General features: G+C 48.3%; 3 protein-coding genes across 4 annotated transcripts; 1 reads left to right on the top strand and 2 right to left on the bottom strand.

The window, feature by feature from the left end:
- Positions 1-1,271: 1,271 nt before the first annotated feature.
- On the top strand, positions 1,272-6,983 carry Foxo4 (forkhead box O4). Its single transcript, XM_021153169.3, has 3 exons — positions 1,272-2,273; positions 5,184-6,240; positions 6,522-6,983. Exons 1-3 carry the CDS (start codon positions 1,821-1,823, stop codon positions 6,527-6,529), a joined length of 1,518 nt encoding a protein of 505 aa, XP_021008828.1. The 5' UTR covers positions 1,272-1,820; the 3' UTR covers positions 6,530-6,983.
- Positions 6,984-8,367: 1,384 nt separating this feature from the next.
- Positions 8,368-10,848, bottom strand: CUNHXorf65 (chromosome unknown CXorf65 homolog). Its single transcript, XM_021153867.2, has 6 exons — positions 10,686-10,848; positions 10,496-10,582; positions 10,166-10,300; positions 9,245-9,313; positions 8,638-8,804; positions 8,368-8,499 (listed from the first exon to the last, which is right to left on the bottom strand). The coding sequence occupies exons 1-6, from the start codon at positions 10,708-10,710 to the stop codon at positions 8,410-8,412; spliced, it is 573 nt and encodes a 190-aa protein (XP_021009526.1). The 5' UTR covers positions 10,711-10,848; the 3' UTR covers positions 8,368-8,409.
- A 454-nt stretch (positions 10,849-11,302) lies between these two features.
- Il2rg (interleukin 2 receptor subunit gamma) lies at positions 11,303-15,080 on the bottom strand. 2 transcript variants are annotated; one of them, XM_021153625.2, is made up of 8 exons: positions 14,943-15,080; positions 14,596-14,749; positions 14,190-14,374; positions 13,860-14,002; positions 13,045-13,207; positions 12,497-12,593; positions 12,240-12,306; positions 11,303-11,899 (listed from the first exon to the last, which is right to left on the bottom strand). In XM_021153625.2, exons 1-8 carry the CDS (start codon positions 15,055-15,057, stop codon positions 11,714-11,716), a joined length of 1,110 nt encoding a protein of 369 aa, XP_021009284.1. In that variant the 5' UTR covers positions 15,058-15,080; the 3' UTR covers positions 11,303-11,713. The 2 variants fall into 2 exon arrangements, with proteins under 2 accessions (XP_021009284.1, XP_021009285.1); XM_021153626.3 differs by having other exon boundaries at positions 14,596-14,728.
- Positions 15,081-19,566: the final 4,486 nt, after the last annotated feature.

Raw genomic sequence — 19,566 nt, 5'->3', positions numbered from 1 at the left:
GTACATATTTTAGCTGTTAATTACCAGGTGTTTCTTAGAAAGGTAACCTAAACTATAGTGGGAGTGGAGTGGGGAAGATGAGTGAAAGGAGGTCCTATTAGGATTAGATAGGTTTAAACATGAGGATTTATTTTTCTTGTTTGGTTTTGTTGTAGGTCCCTCTAAGCCCTAGTAGTTCTGAAACTCGTTCTGTAGACTAGGCTGGCCTGTAATTTACAGAGATCTGCCTGCCTCTGCCTCCCGAGTGCTGGGATTAAAGGTGAATATCACTCTGCCAAGGCCCTTAAACCCAGTCATAATTTCTCCATTTAGAATTTGCAAGTAGCAAGTTACAGAAGTGGAAAGATGACCATCAGTGTGGCTGAGAAGGTTAGGGAGACCCAGAACAGCCTCTAACCAAATTCAGAGGTTAAGAGTATGGATTGGGGATTTAGCTCAGTGGTATAGCACTTGCCTAACAAGGGCTAAGGCCCTGGATTCGGTCCTCAGCTCCAGAAAAAAGAGAAAATAACAGAGGTTAAGAGTAGCTAGAGGGTGGAGGTATAGGTGCAGAAAGAGATTTAAAAAAAAAAAAAAGTTCAGTTGGAGACATGTTGAATGAGAAGCCATTGAAGATCAGAACAAGAAGATCAGTATTTCAGAGGCCTGCATAGCTGACAGAGGAACCTGGCAAGACTGTGAAATGTACATAGAAGATGTAGATGTAGAGAGTGCACCATAACCAATGAACACCATTTGTTGTCACACAAGCTTCCCTCTCAACTCCCCAAGTAGTGTGTCTTATTTTCTAATCAGATCCCTACTTGTTGATACTCTTTCTGCTTCTTATAGGGGCAATACATTTTCACTTTGCTTTCTTAGGGAAGGATGGGAAAATCTAGCGTCTTTCAAAACGATCTTTTTGGGCGACCCCGAAACTCGAGGAAGTGGGTGGAAAGGGAAGGAATGAGGAAAATTATTTTTAAGAAAAGAAAAAAGAGTCCGGGACGACCGCTAATCATTAAAGTTCCACCTCCCCACATCCTGCCACGCGCCGCTCTCCTGCGGCCGATATCGGACTCCTGATCGCAAGGTAGGACGGGAGATGTAGTCCTCGAGAACGACCAGGGTGGCACGATTCAAGAACTCAGTTTCCCAAGTGGCTCCTGAAGCGCGTGCGCAGATGGCTGCCCCAGCGAGTGGTAAACAGAGACGTCAGGCGGGGGCTGCTGCTTGGAGCAAAACAAAAGGGAAACCCGGGGGGCGGGGGGTGGGGGGGTCCGATAGGGGATTCAGTTCTGGAGTTGGGGAGGCTGGGGCCGCAAGAACCTTGACCCTTTCCAGAGTGACCTGGAGGGAAGAGGCGAGGGGAGGGAGAGCCAGGGGAGGGACAAGTGACGCCCGGGAGCGGGGCGTGGGGGAGGGCAGCGATCCGGGTGGAGGAAATTTGGGAGGAGTGTCCGGGGGGCAGCAACTTGAAAGGGGGAGGGAACTTCGCTGAGGAGACGTTCGGTGATGGGAGCGCAATGTATGAGGGGATACGGTGCCTCAGGTTTAAAAGAGCAGGAAGCTGAGTGAGAGGGTGCAGAAAGTGCCTTCGCTAGGCGGAGGTTACAGGTGGTGCCTCAGAGCGCTACTCTGAGGTTGCAGCCCGCCGGACTCCGGAGAGGATCGGAGAACGGAGTGAAAGGGACAGTTTAGGAGCTAGAGTCCGGAGACGAGGGAGAAGTTCGTGACTTTCTGAGAACTGGAAAGAATGTGTTTCCCCCCTTGGGGGAGGCATGGTGAGGGACTGTGGCAGGCTCCACTGATTGCTGAGCTGCAGAGGTTCGACCCCACGTATGGATCCAGGGAATAAGAAGTCAGCCACAGGGGCTGCCGCGATCCTAGACCTCGATCCCGACTTCGAACCCCAGAGCCGTCCGCGATCCTGCACCTGGCCCCTTCCTCGACCAGACCTCGCTACGGAGCCACACGAACCGTCCGAGGTGGAGCCCAGTCTGGGACAGAAGGTACCCACGGAGGGACACTCCGAACCGATCCTGTTGCCCTCTCGGCTCCCAGAGCCGGCAGGGGGCCCCCAGCCGGGAATCCTGGGGGCTGTAACAGGTCCTCGGAAGGGAGGCTCCCGCCGGAATGCCTGGGGAAATCAGTCATATGCAGAACTCATCAGCCAGGCCATTGAAAGCGCCCCGGAGAAGCGGCTGACACTCGCCCAGATCTACGAATGGATGGTCCGCACGGTGCCCTACTTCAAGGACAAGGGTGACAGCAACAGCTCGGCAGGATGGAAGGTAAGTATGACTCCCTTACCTTCACGCCATCCACCCTTGGACCCCACTAGTTACTCTCACTCCGGGTGCCCCCATTCCCGCCTTTCCACTCCTTTGGAAAGCCCAAAGATCCACCTTTAATCTTCAGTTAGACAAACATTTACTTAGTACATAGTATATACCACACTCTGAGCAGCTTGAAGCAGGAGGATCGGAGATGAATAAGACACTGTCCCTGCTCTGAGGAAAATCGAATTCTCTACTCGCTACTCAGCACTTTGGCTTGAGCTGCTCCAAACATTTATTCCCACAGAGAAGTCTTTATCCTATGTACAGCAGGAACTGTGTGGATTCTCCACCGGCACCTAGCCTTCCCTCCTCCCTCACCTCCCACCCAACACCTTTTGGCCCATTCCTGCGGGATTACTCGGATTCCCTGCTCGCCTCCCAATACCTCAGTGAACAGAACTGTTCTACGAATGCTCTGCCCAAGAGGGAGTGGGCGGTGAAGGGGGGCAAAGTGGTTGGTATCCATGGGGAAAGGTAGCGACCTTGTGCACTAAGGAAAGAGGCCCGCCAGCTGCTATCTACCTCAGTTTACCTTCTCCTGACGAAAATCTTTCCTTGTAAGGCACTCTCCAAACTCACGGGGAAAGTCTTTGTTCAGGAATACTACTCATGGAGAAAGGAGGTATCATATAGCTTTGACTTTTGAGTCCAAGTTGGTCCTTGGTCTTTCTTGAAGAAACTGGGAAGATCTCGAACGGTAACTGTGAAAACTTCGCCAGAGAAATACGGACTCTAATCACAAAACTAAGGAGGGTTCAGCCCGTATCCATGCCTTGTATCTCTCTCTGTAGGTGGTTTGTGTTAGTGTACCAAGTACAGTGGACAGAATGGACCTTCACGTAGACGTTAGAGTGAGGGAGCAGATCTACAGTGTGCGGAGGGGCCAGACGGAACAGAGGATGGGACAGCTGACCGAGACCCTTGGCGCTATTTCTGGGTAGACTGCCATGCCACAATCTGAAGCTCACAAAGAGCTTCCCTCCTTGGACGCAGCCTGCACAGCTGTTTTTCTTTTCCCTTAAGTTGATTTTCCAGGGTAGAATGACCACGAGTGCCTGTTACACTGGGAGTAGTCCCTTCTTATGACTTAAACGTAACATGGCCTTTAGAGTTTATGAAATCTTTTTTTTTCCTCCCCTTTTGATTCTAGGAACTGAACCCAGGGCCGCATGGTTGCCACTAAGCTAAATCCATAACTGGTAAAATCTAATAATTTTTTTTTCATTTAGTTAGTCCTCCTTGGCAGTTCTGGGAGTCCACATTTTGCATCTGAGGAAATGAAGGCCCAGGGAGGTTAGGTAATGAGTCTACCCTCAAGATGAGGACTTGAGGACAAGCTTTGCTACAGATCCTGCTTCTCTGAGGAAACCATGGTTTGCTTTCATTGCCAAACCTAGTCAAAAGGGGGCCACAAGCTCCCAGAGTGTCCCCCCTCCCCACGCAGGAAGCTTAATACTTCCCTGGTGTTGTGCCAGGGTCACTCCCACCCCACCAGGGGGCGGCACTCACTTGAACAAGAAAGCTTAAGTTAGGTGACTTTGTGAACAGTTTATCTGCACACATACATGCACGCGCTCGCATGCGCGCACCTGGGAACTGACCTCTGCCACTTGCTTGTTCCGAGGCCTCCTAAGAGAGGGGTCGTAGATGGAAGTGTAGCTCAGTAGTGAATTCCTTTCACAAAATATGTCTCTGGGCTTGACCCGCTGCCACCGTGTGCATGTGCTCACACTTGAGAGTTCGCGTGCTCGCACATGCGCACACGGACACCCCCACCCCACCCCACCTCACCACTACACACACACACACACACACACACACACCACATTTACTTCACTAGACCCAGAATTAGAGAAAAAGAAGGGAGGAAATCACAGAGCCAGAAGACACAACTGTGCTCCGTTACTAAGAGCCAGAGGTGATTGGATCTGCACAGAGAGTCAAGGAAGTCTTGCTAAAGGAACTGGCACAAGAGGCTGCTCAAGCCATGCTCTTCAAGAAAAGGGTCACTTTTTTTTTTTTAACCAGTGAGCTAGAAGTGGTTTCCCGCTGTCTCAAGCCTCGGTTTCTTAGGGGCTCCTAGCATGTCTGAACTTCTGAATTTATTTCTAAACTAAAGAGCTCTATGCGGGAGGGGAGGTCAAATGACCTTTGAGGTAGAGCAATTATGCTCAAATTCTTCGAAGACTTCCAAGGAGAAAAACTGGGAAGGGGCGGGTGTGTGTGTGTGCTTGTGAGGGGTGCGGGCAGGACTGATGGAGGTACAGCAGACACCATAGACCAACCAGTAAAAATAAAAATAAGTACCGCCAGAAAGAGGCTCAGGAAGTATCAACCTCCATCTTGCACCCTGGGCTACTAGGGGGCAAAGGATATATTAATGTGCATGTCAACAGTAAAGGAAGAATGAATAACAGGATCCAGTACCCAAGGCACTGGAGTTGGCAGAACCTCAAGGGAAGCCTTACTATACATCTAGGGGCTACCTACCAGTTGGACATGTAGGGGACAGTTGCACACAATCTCACCCAATCTATATGGCATTTATGGTTTCATGTATGCTTGTGCTGTCCTGGAACTCACTATATAGACCAGGCTGGCCTCAAACTCAACAGAAATCCCCCTGCCTCCCAGGTATTAGAATTCAAGGCCCAGTGTGGGATCTATTGGGGGAGAGGATGTGCTTGACCCTGGCAACTCTGTGTACAGTCCCTTGTCTCCCCCCTCACTCTACCTCTCCTTCCTGGCTTTGACAGGTGATGCTCCTGCTGTGTTCCAGCCTCCCCTTAGATTAGACTGCTGCCCACCACCCTCCCCTATACATATCTCACACCCCTTTTCTACTACCTCTCTCCCATCCAGAACTCCATCCGTCACAACCTGTCCTTGCACAGCAAGTTCATCAAGGTTCACAACGAGGCCACTGGCAAGAGCTCTTGGTGGATGCTGAACCCCGATGGCGGCAAGGGTGGCAAGGCACCCCGCCGCAGGGCTGCCTCCATGGATAGCAGCAGCAAGCTGCTCCGGGGCCGCAGCAAAGGCCCTAAGAAGAAGCCATCTGTCCTGCCAGCTCCACCGGAAGGTGCCACGCCAAGGAGCCCTCTGGGCCACTTTGCCAAGTGGTCAAGCAGCCCTTGTCCTCGAAATCGAGAAGAAGCCGATGTGTGGACCACTTTCCGTCCACGAAGCAGTTCAAATGCTAGCACCGTCAGCACCCGGCTGTCGCCAATGAGGCCGGAGTCTGAGGTGCTAGCAGAAGAGGAAATGCCAGCCTCGGCCAGCAGCTATGCAGGGGGGGTCCCTCCCACGCTCAGTGAAGATCTAGAGCTACTGGATGGGCTCAATCTTGCATCTCCCCATTCCTTGCTCTCTAGGAGCGGTCTCTCCGGCTTCTCTTTGCAGCATCCTGGGCTTGCTGGCCCCTTACATAGCTATGGTGCCTCCCTCTTTGGCCCAATAGATGGGTCTTTGTCAGCAGGAGAAGGGTGCTTCTCAAGTTCCCAGTCTCTAGAGGCTCTGCTCACCTCTGATACACCACCACCTCCTGCTGATGTTCTCATGACCCAGGTAGATCCTATCCTGTCTCAGGCTCCTACACTTCTGTTACTGGGAGGAATGCCTTCCTCTAGCAAGCTGGGCACAGGAGTCAGCCTGTGTCCTACGCCGCTAGAGGGTCCTGGTCCCAGCAACCTGGTTCCCAACCTTTCTGTGATGGCACCACCTCCAGTCATGGCAGGCGCTCCCATCCCTAAGGTCCTGGGAACCCCTGTGCTCGCATCTCCTACTGAAGATTCCAGCCATGACAGAATGCCTCAGGATCTGGATCTCGATATGTATATGGAGAACCTGGAGTGCGACATGGATAACATCATCAGTGACCTCATGGATGGTGAGGGACTGGACTTCAACTTTGAGCCAGGTATAGCACCCCTGATTCACCCCAGCATCTTTGCTCTTGAATATTCAACTAATTCTATGCTCTGAGCCAGAGGGAGCCTGATAGCAGATAATAGGAGTCCCTGGGGAGGTGGAAGGGTGGATGTCATACTAGAATAGCAAAACTTCTAAATGGGGACCTGTGGGCTCCTCATCACAGAAGGGGGAGCTTTGGGGGAGGGAAGGGTAAAGGGGTACCTCTGGTATGACTCTGCTGTCCCAAATGAATTTCTTAACTTGTCCTCCATTTCTTTTGTTCCACAGATCCCTGAGTCACAGCAAGAAGCTTTGTCCCCTGCTTCGGAGGTGGAGGTGGAGCCGGGCCTGTCCTTATCCACTTTTCCCCCTTGAGCCCTCCCCAGGAGTTTGGGACCCTACTTTAGAGCTAAGGATTGGTAGCAACACACTCAAGTGTTGAGGAAATTACTAAGATAGATCTATGACATGTAGGGATTGTGGAGGAGGGTGATAGGGGGAAGGAGGGAAAAGGGCTTTTTCTCACTGTGCCAATTAGGGGGTAATTATGGTCCTTTCTCAGGGGCCACCATTGATTTCCCCATTCCCACCTCCTAGGCCTGTAGCAGGGGCCAGCAATGCTGTTGAAATGTGAAGTCACCAGTGGCCTTATTACCCTGCCTTTGGGAGCAGGATTATTATTATTATTTTTTTTTTGGTAGAGAGTCTTACTAGAGCTGGGCCAGGCTGGATTGAGCCTGGATTTTTATGCAGTGGGGTGGGTGGGTGGGGGGCCGGGGGACCTAAAAGGGCCAAGTTTTGAGCACTGGAGTGGCTCACCAGGCCAAATCACTTTTGGAAGGATGCAGATAACAGACAGGCTTTTTATAAACTTTTAAAGAAATATAAACACAAATATAGAGATTTTTAACAGTGGTGAGGTGCTAGTGATGGGGAGAAGGCTTTTTTTTCTTTCTGAAGGCTTTGTCATAGTGACATGATACAAACACTACAGACTCTATGGAGAGGAGACACAGGAAGCTAAGGAGAGGTGGTCAGCAAGAGTTTTAAGCAAAGAAACCTAAGTCAGGTCCCCACATTCTGTGCACTTGTGCCTAGAAGAGCTGTTGTGGGGCAAGCACACTCTTATTTGACCAGTGCAGGTTAGTGCTCCCAGAGAGAGCATCCAAGTCCTGAAATTGGCTTGGGGCCTGGGAGGGGCGTGAAAGAAGGAAGGATTTAGGGTAGTAAAGTTAGGTACAGAGACCTCGCTGTTCAAGGCCTGGGACAGCTGTCCCTGCCCTTCTTCCCTGTTGTGGTCTGCCAGGGTTATGTGGAAGGCTGTGTAGCAGCAAGCAGGGTTGTGAAGAGGAACAGGGAAGGGAGAGCTTGGCGAGTTTGGCTGAGGGTCTGGGAAATGAGCAGGGATGGGGGGAATGGGGATCAGGTTTACTAGCACCTGCCAGAGAGGCCATCTGGGGCTCCTCCACCCCAGCCCCCAAGCAGCCCCTCCCCCAGCGCCTTTGCATTGTCCCCTCCCCCACTCCTGCTGTGGGTTCCCATCATTTCCTGTGTCAGCGCCTGGCCTACCCAGATTGTATCATGTGCTAGATTGGAGTGGGGAAGTGTGTCAAATCAATAAATGAGTTCAATAAATGTCTATAATCAGATCTGGTTTCTGCTGCCTTGCTGCCCCCCCTCCCCGTCCAATATGGGGGGGGGGGAGGGAGGGAGGCGGAAAGGCGAAGGGCAGTTAGGCGAAGGGCGGGTGGGAGGGACTGCCCGCAGGCTGGGAGGTGGGGGAATTTCAGCCTGGGAGGTAATGGAGTGTGGTGGGGGAGGGACACCTAACCCCAGCAGGAGTAGGCGGCTGCAAGATAGGTCTCCCCCGAGGGGAGGTAGTCTGGTTTGAGAAGACCCCACCCCCTTCTCTGGCCCTCAAAGGCTTATTGTACTAAAAGTCTAGCAAGTAGACTTCACAGTCTTTCCTCACCGCCCCCCCCCCTCAAGTGTTCACTCCAGCCCTCTGTTGTTGCTCTGGTCCACCCTCAGCCTCCCTGGTGCCTACAGCCTACTGAAGCCTTTGTGCAAATGCTGGGAGAAGGAGCCTTTCTAGAAATAGAAACCTCACGTTAAATCCCAGTAATTTCATGCTCTCTCCTGGTAGCTGCTGCTCTCACTTGGTCTTTGTATTGAGTTAACGATGTCTCTTGAGAAAGTCTGCTCTAGTCTTGTAGAATGGTCTGCGGGTGGAAGGTGGTCCGTCTTCATCTGATCGCCCTTTAGACTGGAAAAGGAAAATAAATCTATTAATGGAGAGGCTCTGAAGGGAAAGATTCCTACTGTCTAGGGCCAAAGGAAGGAGAGAGAAAGGTTGGGGTCCGATAGTGAACATAGAAATGGAATTTAGAAAGGAAATTCGAACCTTCTGTTGACTGCTTGTGCTACTAGTCTGCTGGGCTCCACCACCCTTGGGAGACCTTGTTGAGAGATTTACAGAGGATTCCATGGCTGCCAGTCTCTTGGCTTCTAGAGTTCTAAGCATCTTTATTCTGCTCCTCTCCAGGAAGTCACATTGTGTGCGCAGTGAGTCTAGAAAACAAGAAAAAGCAGCAGCCCCTCTGAGAAACAGATGGAATCCATCGTGATCCTCTGTCATTTAATGGATGGGTCAGAGTAGCTTGGCCCAAGATAGAAATGATGGGAAGGAAGTAGGGAGAGTGATACACGTGCTTCATATGGTTTAAACCAGACACCCCCTCTAAAGTTTACCTAGACCCTTGCCCCCCCCTTTTCCTAGGCCAACATGATCTCACCTACCACACTATGCTAGCCCCACCCCTACATTCATACAATCATACAACCCCTCCCCCTTCTCTGACAGAGTCCTCCACATTTAAGCCCAGGGTGCCTTTAACTCAAAATCCTCCTGCTGGAGTGCTGCCATTCCCAGTGTATGACACTATGCCCAGTACACAGCTGTGTACAGCACTTTCTATGTCCTATCTCCCGCATCTAGTTCAGTGCCTTACCAACTAGTTCAGGTTCTGGATTCTTCAGCAAGGGCACAATTGCTTTGTAGGAATTCTCAATTCTGGTACCTGTAAACATAACATTAGGCCATCTCCAGCCCCTGATACATACAAAGTCTTTGCCCTTTTGAAGCCCAAGATTTCAGGATTCTGGCAGTAAACACTTTCTTGAGCTGGTACACAGTTTTCTTCCCCTTTGGCATAGACCTACACAGATCCTAGGATGAAGTAGGTGGCTTGCTATATACGTACCTAACCTACTGTCATCAAAGTAGTGTTCTTTGAGCTGACTAGTTATGGTCTGTTTAGATCTGGCTAAGAATGCCCTATTTTACTTATTTTGTTTGGGGGGTCTTGGGATAGGCTCTCATATTAGCCCAAGTTCCCGTTGAACTCCTAATATTCCTGGCTCTACCTTGTGGGTGTTTTCTTTTGAGCTACCGGGCCTCCAACTCTCAAACTTCTGTACCTCCATGTCTAAAGAATTTATTCATTTTGAAACAGGATCTTATGTAGCCCAGGCTATCCTGAGTTTCTGTATAGTTAAAAATGACCCCAAACTTCAGATCCTCCAGCCTCCACCTCCCAATACTAGGATTATAGGCAAGTTCCACCACACCAAATTTTATGCCATGTTGGAAATGGCATCCAGAATCTTGTGTATGCTAGGCAAACACTCTCCCAAGTGAGCTACATCCTGTCCCTGCTTTATATTGTTTGTCTGTGGTGTTTGTGTGTTGTGGCATTTGTGTTTGAGATGAGTTCTTGCTATAAAGCCCAGGCTGCCCTTTAACTCACAGTCCTCCTATTTTAGTTCCTTGAGTGCTAGGATTACAAGAGAAATCCTGCCTTATTTTAAGGACAAGTTTCATAGTCTATCTTGAGGGATTTGATCTATGGAGAACACTCCCAAGCCTCTACCTGGTGCCCCACGTTCCACTTTACAAACATAGTAGATATTTCGAGCTGTAAGGAATTTGCTGGCATAGTCTCCAGGTGTCTTTGACAGGAAGAGTAACTTCATGGTCCCCGATTCATCACACAAATCAATGGTGTCTAGAAGGCCACAGGGTAATTGGGATAGGGAAGAACAGAGACTATGAGTAAAAAGGGCCAGAGGTCCTCTACAGAATGGATTTGAGGAAGGTTCAAGGATAGGAGGACAAGCCTTCTTGGTGGGAGGAAAGTTTAGAGTCTAGAGGCAGCTTATTGCTTCTGACCTTCGTCACTACTCCTCCCTAAACCACTTACCTGTTTTCCGTAATTTCATTTTCTTTCGGATGTAATGTAGCAACAGGAGGACAGAGCAATTGGAATTGACCAGAAACTCTTGATTGTCTGAGAAGAGATAGGATGGAAGGATTCTACTGTCTCAGTGATCTCAGCTGTCCTCATCCCTCCCCATGTCCAGCCCCAGACTGTTGCCCTGGGTTCCCCTCACCTCCATGTTTGATGATGATAAACATGCTACTTATGTCATTTCATCCTTCACCCCTTGATGGATCATGCAGATGGAAGGTGCTCTAGGACCCTAGGGTCCTAAGCATAGGGGTTGGACATGAGGGGGCAGACATATTTTAGAGACTGGACGAGGCCCAGACTAGGCAGACAAGAGAGAGCTTTTGGGGGTTGGGGGTTGTCAGTATCCATAGGGGTGGGGCCTGGGACTGCAGTTAAAGAATTGTGAGGTCAGAAGTGGTATGTGCAATAGAAGGCAGAGTAAGGCCAGGGAGAGAAGACACTGGATGGGATCTGTAAAGGAGCTTCGAGGAATTAGGCCAACATGGCAAAGATAACTCTAAACTGACCCCTGGAGTGAGCCCAGAAATTTACCAGAGAATAGTAAGTAGCCAAAACAGTACTCCTTTCAGCTAATCTGTGGTCCTCTTCCTTCCTCAGTATGACTATCCCACCCCTTTGGCCTACCCTCACCCCATTCCTCCCAACTTCATTGTTCGCCATATTTCCCCTGCTCCCCAACCCCCACAACAGACATTCTTGATGATCATTGGTTAAAAACTTTATTTCTTGTTGATTTGGAAATAGTTGAATCGTAGGTAGAAAAAGGGAGGGAGAATCCTATAAAAGAGAAGGACCATGCTGGGTGTGGTGGTGCATGCCAGTAACACCAACTCTTGGGAGGCGGAGGTGGGAGGATCGCCTGTGACTTAGAGGCCAACCTGGCCTACATAGTGAGCTCCCAACCACCCTGGGCTACAGGGTAAGACTCTCTTCAAAGAAAGTGAAAAGGTGCTAGGCTGGGCATGGGAGGGCTTGTGCAGGGAAAAAGGGCAAGGGACACTCTCAAGTAGGGCATATGGAACAGAAAAGCAGTTACATGGGACAGGAAATCGAAACTTAGCCCCAAGGGAAGGCAATGAGCATTAGATCCAGATTGGCAAGGTGAGTAGGGGAGGTTAGCGTCACTTAGGACTATAGGACTTTGAGATTCCATCAAAGGATTGATGCTCAGGCTTCCGGCTTCAGAGAATAACATGGGGGAGGCCAGTAAGGGCTATGCAGGCTGCAAGAAGAACCTTCAGGCCCCTCTCCTAGGGCCCCTCCTTTGGGGGGAATCTCGCTGACGTGGCAGAACCGTTCACTGTAGTCTGGCTGCAGACTCTCAGTCAGCCCTTTAGACACACCACTCCAGGCCTAAAGACAGATAGCTCCAGGTCAGAGGTCAATTAGGGGCAGGAAGCAAAAGACCCAGGCTCTGGGCCAACGGATCTCTCACAAATCTGTAACCATTGTGATTACAGAAGGGCTATCTGGGCTCCAGGGCTCCTAATGCCCTGTAGTTTCCGTCTGTATCACACAAATCTCTTTGGCTCTGTCTCTCTGCCTAGCCCACCCTCCATTTGCTCAGCCACATCCTGATGGTACAGGGCCCCTCCTCCCTCCGCTGCGCACTGCCCCCCCCCCATCAAGTCTGTCTTGCTGACTGGCAGTTGGCAGTTGATAAACTGTAGTATGTGTATGGTAGTGTTCTCACCGAAAAGTTCCCTTGGTATTCAGTAACCAGATCCTCTAGATTCTTGATGGGGGGAATTGGAGGCATTCTGACCAGAGAGAAAGAAGGAGCAGAAGCATTAAATGAAAGATCCTTTATTACCCTTTATCCAACTGGCCAGCATGGAACCTCTAGCTTCCTCTCAACGCTCTTATCATAGCTCTTAAATGATCTACCCTGGAGATCTTGAAATAACCCCACTACCCCCACCTCATTTTAAGGGCTTCCTGAAATCTCACCGTTCCAACCAACAGTACACAAAGATCAGGGTAATAATCAACCCCATGGTGCCAACAGGGATAAGCACAGCTTCCAGTGCAAACAAGGAAGGATTCTCTGTAACAAACAAGGAAAATGACCCTTGCATTGTGGTACTCATAAGACATGGATGCCAGGCACCACGCCAAACACACTCCTTATGCTTACTTTCCACACAGCTCCTGAGAGGGAGGAACAATGTTTATCTACATTTTACAGATGAATAAGCTAAATCAAAGAGGGCAGCCCAGATCCAAGCTCATCTCCACTCTGCAGAGTCTAAGGAATCCTATGGAGACCTATACACATTTCATATCCCCCTAGAGCATCCTTTGGCCTCCTATTTCAGCTGCACCCCTTCTCATCCCTCCATAGAAAACCCTGCTTCATAGAGATTGAGGTTAAACAGTTAAGGTGGGATAGAGGCTTAGGGCTAGAGAGAGAAAGCAAACGATAGTGACAGTGTGTTGTTACAAAGGCTAGGGTACTGGCTGAATGATTTAGAGGTCATGCATTTGGGCCACTTTACCCTCTTCAGTATGGCTCCCCCAGTGGACTGGCTGGCTCCATTTACTCCACTGTTGAGAACTTCCACAGATTGGGTTATATCGGCTCCGAACCCGAAATGTGTACAGTTTCAGCTCATCCACACTAGGCAGGGAGAATCTAGGTTCATGATTCACTATTAGTTCCTAGGGAGAAGAAGGGTGAGGGAAAGATCGTTATCAATAAAGGAAGCGAGAATGGGAACATTCATGCCTATACCTCAAGGTCATCTTCAGATTCTTCTAATTTCTTTCTTTCTTTCTTTCTTTCCTTTTTTTTTTTTTTTTTTTTTTTTTGTTGTTGTTGTTGTTGTTTTGGTTTGGTTTTTCGAGACAGGGTTTCTCTGTGTAGCCCTGGCTGTCCTGGAACTCACTTTGTAGACCAGGCTGGCCTCGAACTCAGAAATCCACCTTTCTCTGCTTCCCAAGTGCTGGGATTAAAGGCGTGCACCACCACCACCCGGCTCTTCTAATTTCTTGTTCTTTCCAGTTCTGGTCCCTCCTAGTTGTACTTTGCTCCTCTCCCGACTAATCCGAACATACTGCTCCCCTTCTCTAACTTGACTCCCCTCCAGACCCACTCACTGGCTTCCTTTTTGTCCAACATCAGGAAGAGGATGGTGGGAGAGGCAAAGTGAAAGCTCACCGGTGAGATCAGAAAAAAAAAGTGAAAGTGAAGACAGAGGAGTTGGGGGGCAGAGAACTGGGACCTGGTATTAGGTTCTTCTGTCTGGTTTGTTGAACCCTTTCTCCTCTTGCTTGGCCTTAGCCACTGCATCCACAATGCCAAGTCACTCACCGTCCAGCTTCGATCTCGGTTGCTCCGGTACTGCACCAAGTATTGTAAACAGCGTTCTATAATATGTCTGCTTTTCCATCTCAGCTCTAGCTGGGATTCACTCAGATTGCAGAGTGTTAGATTCTCTGGAGCCCGTGGGATCACTGGAGATATGTATGTGTGTGGTCATTGCCCTGGCCTAGACAAGTCAGGATCTTGGAGGTAATTCCCCTTATCCCTCCTCCCTTCCCCATCCCAACCCCCCTATCTTCTCTTTTCTGCCCATGGCCAACAATCTATAAACTCCAGTGCCTTTAAGCTCCCTGCTCTCTTGGCCACTTTCCCGATTACCAAGATTCTGTAGGTTTAGCTTCTGTACAGCTCGCCTCTGGGGTTTCTGGGGGTCCTGGAGCTGGACAATAAATGTCTGGTAGAGCTGGATATCTTCTTTTTGTATCTGACAGCCAGAAGTAATCTCTTTGGAGAACAGATAGTGACTGCACTCCTGGAATGTATTATTATCAGATACCTTGTACCTAGAGAAGGGTTACAAGGCAAAAGAATGATGGGCCAAACATGGGCATGCGTATGCCCATTAGCTAGCCTCATCTGGTCTGAACTGACAACGTATCCCGTATCCCATGAGAAACTGGTAGGGTTCCCGAGGAGCTGGCTACCCACTTGTTTGGGTCCTCAAGCAGTCTCTCCCGGCTAAGCTCCCTTTTCTTCTTCCCGTGCTGCCCCCACCCCCCCATACCTATAGTGCAGCGTGAGATTGGTTGCCTGAGGCTCAGAACTGCTATTCCAAGTGCAATTCATGTACTCTATGTTGAACACAAAGCACTGAACCTCTGGAAGGGGCAGAGTAGGAGCACTGACGTGTTCAGGGTCTGTAGAAGTCAAGATCAAATCTAAGTTTGCCAAGAAAATGAAATAGTGGAGTGAAAAAAAAAAAAGAATTCTTGGTCAGAAGAAGCAGTAGTGAGGCAGAGAGCCTTCCCCTCCCCCTCTCCACACTTCTTTTTAGTCATTATAGTGAGCACTAGCAGGCCCTTTCCCCATAGCCTTCCTCTCAACAACCCCCTCTGGTCCTAGGTTTCCTACCAGCTTTGATGTCTTCATTCCCACTGGACATGAGGACCTTGGAGCTCCACCCTGCCCTCAGCAGGAGCAGCTGAAGGAGTAAGAAGGATCTAGGTGACAATAATAGTTTCAACATGGTGCTTGCTCTTCTTTCTCTGGGTGTAGTCTGTGTCAGAACCCTGAACCACTCTCCCACAAGCCCTCCCCACCCATACATTTCCTTTTGTCGTAGCTTCCGGTGGAAAGAACCTTAGAAACCACGCTGTAGAGAGAGGGGGGGTTGGTAAATGTGTTCAGTGACATAAGCTAAGTCCCCAGGGAGATTTGGGTTCTGCTCTAAGGTGATGTTCTGTCAAGATTAATATTTGATCAACAACAGTGTCACGGAATCAAGACCCTTCAGGCCACCTAGGTCCAGGAAGGCTCTGCTGAACACCCACCCCCACCACACACCATCATTCCCAGCCACCTTTTCCCTCTAGGCTATCTTAAACATCTGTCAAAGTTCTCCAGTCTAGGAAGGATGGATGGAAAGTACTGACATGATTCATGTGGGTACTTAACATAGCTGTCTTTCCTCTGACCTAATCCAAACTAGAATAGCCACCCCTAACTGCTGCCTGAGTTTGGTCCCTGTTGACCCTAGTGAGAGCCGGCTTCTAAGATGGGAGAACAACAGTACTAACTTCAGGCTTCCTAGCTCCCTGCAAATCTGCTTGTCTTTCTGTCTTCCTTGTCCTGCTTAATAGCATCATCACCTGCCCGTCTTGAAACCTCAGGATCCTCTTCATGTCCCCCCCTTCTCTCTCACACTGAGAATCCAATCAGCCCTGTTTCTGCGGTATTTCTCCCAGCAGTTTCCTCCTTTCTGTTAACCACAGCCACTGTGCTAAATCAGCCTTTCATTACCTCCAGTCATGATTATTCCCGTAACCCACAAACTGGTCCCCTTTCTCAAGGGCCTCTGCTCTCCAGTCCATCCTTCATTCTGTGGCCAGATTTACCTTCCCTCAGAGCACAGGGTTGATTGGAGAAGCCATTTACTGAAATTGTTTATCCAGCCAACATTTATTGAGTCTTTAATATGTGCTCGGTACAGTGCTTATGTTCTGAGAACATAAGACAAATAAGACATCATCATTTTAGAAGCTCAGAGATAAGTGGGGAACATATAAATAATACAATGTTCTGTAATGAGTTCTACAGCATAGATGTGGAGATTCTCCAAAACACAGTTAAACAAAGGTAGGAACCAGCCAGCTGCTCTTTGCCTCTGCCTGATTTACTACTCTATTTTCTCTCTGGTAAAATTACACTAATTTTTTCAGATTCTGCTTTAAAAGCATCTCTTCAGTAAAGTGTCCTTGAACTATCCTCTTTCCATCTTGGTCAATTTAGTTGCTTCCTTTTTTCTGGGGGAGAGAGTGTTAGTGGTGATGTTGAAGCAAGGTCTCATGTAACTCAGCCTGGCCTCAAACTTGGTAAGCAATGGGGCTGGCCTTGAACTCCTGGTTCCTCTGTCTCCATCTCCTAAAGTGTTGGGATTACAGTGCCAGCATGCTTGGCTTTTTAAAAGCCCTCTGTATTTTGGGTGCTAATGATATATCAGTGTAGAATATAAATGCATCAATTGTAATAAAATGCACCATTCTTAGGTGAGATGAGGAGAGGGAGTGAATTGGTGCAGTTTCGGGCTCACAGCAATATTAAACAGAAGGAACTAACTCTACCTTGCTGTGAACCAGGAATTGCTACAATTTTTTTTTCAAAGTCTTAAATTTACTGTGTAGCTGAAGAGGATCTAAAATTCCTGATCATTCACCTCCAATCTCCAGTGTTGGGAATACAGGCATGTACCACTATACTCAGCTGCTATTTATGTTTTTGAAGCCCTTCAGAGTTAAATCAAAGTTACCACATCCAGTATATTTTCTTCTACCCAATCAGATCATATGCTTAAGGCTGGCCTTTGCAACTCTCCTCCTCCTGTGGCCTTACTGCTAAGGGTTCAGACTTGTGGACCATTACCAGTCTTTTCACTTTTTACTTCAATTCACTTTGTAGCCTAAACAGCCTTCCTTGGCCTCCTAAACACTGGCATTGCAAGCTTGATCTCCACAGTGGGTTTTGGCATTTTGTTTTTGCTATTACTTATTTATGTATTTGTTTGGTTTTTTTTTTTTAAGACAGTCTTTCTATCTAGTGGTTGCCCCCTAACTCTCTATGGGCTTCACACTCAGAGGCTAGGATTACAGTTGTTGCACCACAATGCCCAGATATAGATTTTGTATGCATGTGTGTATATGCGGTGGGCAAGTAAGTTCCTTCTACCATATGGGTCCTGAGGATTGAACTCAGGCTGTCAGGCTTGGCAGCAAGCACCTTTACTTGTGGAGCCATTTAGCTGGCCCTGATTTTGGTAATTTTATTATAGCACTTTAGCTGTCTTTTCTCAAAAAACAACAACAACAAAAAAAAAAAACCCACCATAATAGAAAGAATATCGGCTGTATAATATCAGGCAAACAAATTATCACTCTTTGAAAATCAAATCAGCTTCCTGGCCTGGCAGTGGTAACATGTGCCTTTAATCCCAGCACTCAGGAGGCTGTGAGTAAGTTCCAGGCCAGCCAAGGATATACAGAGAAACCCTGTTGCAAAACAAGAAAGAAAGAAATTAAGGAAGGAAGGAAGGAAGGAAGGAAGGAAGGAAGGAAGGAAGGGAGGAAGGAAGGAAGGTAGGAAGGGGAGATGAGAGAGAGGGGAGAAGGGGAGGGGGAGGGGAGGGGAGAGGGGAGGGGAGAGAGAGAGAGAGAATGAATGAGAGAATCAGCTTCCTTAAATTTAGGGGTGGGCGGGGCGGTGGTGGCGCATGCCTTTAATCCCAGCACTTGGGAGGTAGAGGCAGGCGGATTTCCGAGTTCAAGGCCAGCCTGGTCTACAGAGTGAGTTCCAGGATAGCCAGCAGGGTTATACAGAGAAACCCTGTCTCGAAGGAAAAAAAAAAAAAAAACCTTAGGGATGGTAGTGTCTGGAAGATCACTGTGACTCTGGGAGCTCTAGGAGAACTAGGACTACATGGAGAGACCCTTTCTCAAACAAACTAACTAACTAAAAAGCAAACAAAACTAGCTTCCTCACTCAGAAAATGCAAACACTAATAGTCTCTAAATTGTAACACCTAAAGCATGTGACACAGTGAGTGCTTCTTACTATATAGCAAAGGGTCTTCTTAAATTTATTTTTAATTTTAAAAAGACTAATTAAAGTTTTTTAGATTTATTTATTTTAAAGCACACGAGTTTTTGTTTGCATGTTCTTTTTCTTTTTCTTTATTTTTTATTTTTGTTTTTTTCAAGACAGGGCTTCTCTGTGTATATCACTGACTGTCCTGGAACTCACTCTGTAGACCAGGCTGGCCTCGAACTCAGAAATCCACCTGCCTCTGCCTCCCAAGTGTTGGGATTAAAGGCGTGCACTACCTCTGCCCGGCATGTTTGCATGTTCTTATGAGTATGTATGCCTGGTACCCGTGGGGGTGAGAAGAGGGTATTAGGTCCTTTGGAGTTGAAGTTACAGATGGTTTTGAGCTACCATGTGTGTGGTGAGAGGCTAACTCAGGTCTTCTGGAGAAGCACTGAACCATCTCTCCAGACCCAGATTTATGAATTTTTGGCTTTTATTTAGTTAGTTAGTTAGTTAGTTTTGGGGGACAGGGTTTCTCTGTGTAATTGTGGCTGTCCTGAAATTCATTCTGTAGACCAGGCTGGCCTTGAACTCACAGAGGTCTGATTGCTTCCGTCTCCTGGGTGATGGGACTAAACGTGTGTGCCACCATCGCCCAGCTAATTTTTATTTTATTTGTTTGAGCATTTTGCCTCCATGTAAATCTACATAGTACATGTCATCCCTGTGCCAGAGGAACTCAGAAGAAGGCATCAGAACCTCAGGCGCTGGAGTTACATACTATTGTTAGCCATTATGTGAGTGCTTGGAAATGACCCTTGGTCCTCTGGAAGAACAGGCAGTGCTCCTAATCCCTGAGCCATCTCTGTAGCTCCTCTTTTTTTAGATTATTTATTTATTGAGACAGGATCTCACTGTGTAGTCCTGGCTGTTCTGGAAGTCAAAGAGACTGCCGACTTCTGTCACAGGAGTGCCGGGTTAGTGCCCTTTGCCACTAAGCCTGAGAAAGAGTCGTTTGTACATTTTATTTATTTGTTTGTTTTTTGTATGTGTGTACACGGTGCTCAGAGGAGAGTTTGCAAAAGTCAGTTCTCTGCTTTCATCATGTGAAACTGGAAGATTCTATTCTGGTAATCAGGTACAATGGCAGGCAAGCATCTTCTGCCTTCTGGCTGGCCCTATTGTGAAGGCTCATAAGTTGGAGTTCCGATATACAAAGCTTCATGAGAGAAAATATCTGACAATTTGTATAAATACTATTCTGTGAAGATTCCTGTTTCTTCCTCCTCTTCCTCCTCCTTCTCCTCCTCCCTTTTCCTTTTGATCCGGCCTGGAAGCTTTAGGAGGCAGATGGCTCACTGAGCTTTCTGTGAGTTCTAGGCCAGCGTGGGCTATATGGAACGTTTTAGGCCACCTGCGATTACATGGTGAGATGACCTTGTCTCAGAAAAGAGGTGTG

The sequence above is a fragment of the Mus caroli genome, unplaced genomic scaffold (assembly GCF_978045245.1).
Source record: "Mus caroli unplaced genomic scaffold, Mus_caroli_1 scaffold_5, whole genome shotgun sequence".
In the NCBI taxonomy this organism is placed as follows: domain Eukaryota; kingdom Metazoa; phylum Chordata; class Mammalia; order Rodentia; family Muridae; genus Mus; species Mus caroli.
Note: the sequence above shows the minus strand (reverse complement) of the source record. Positions and strands in the feature narration are given on the sequence as shown.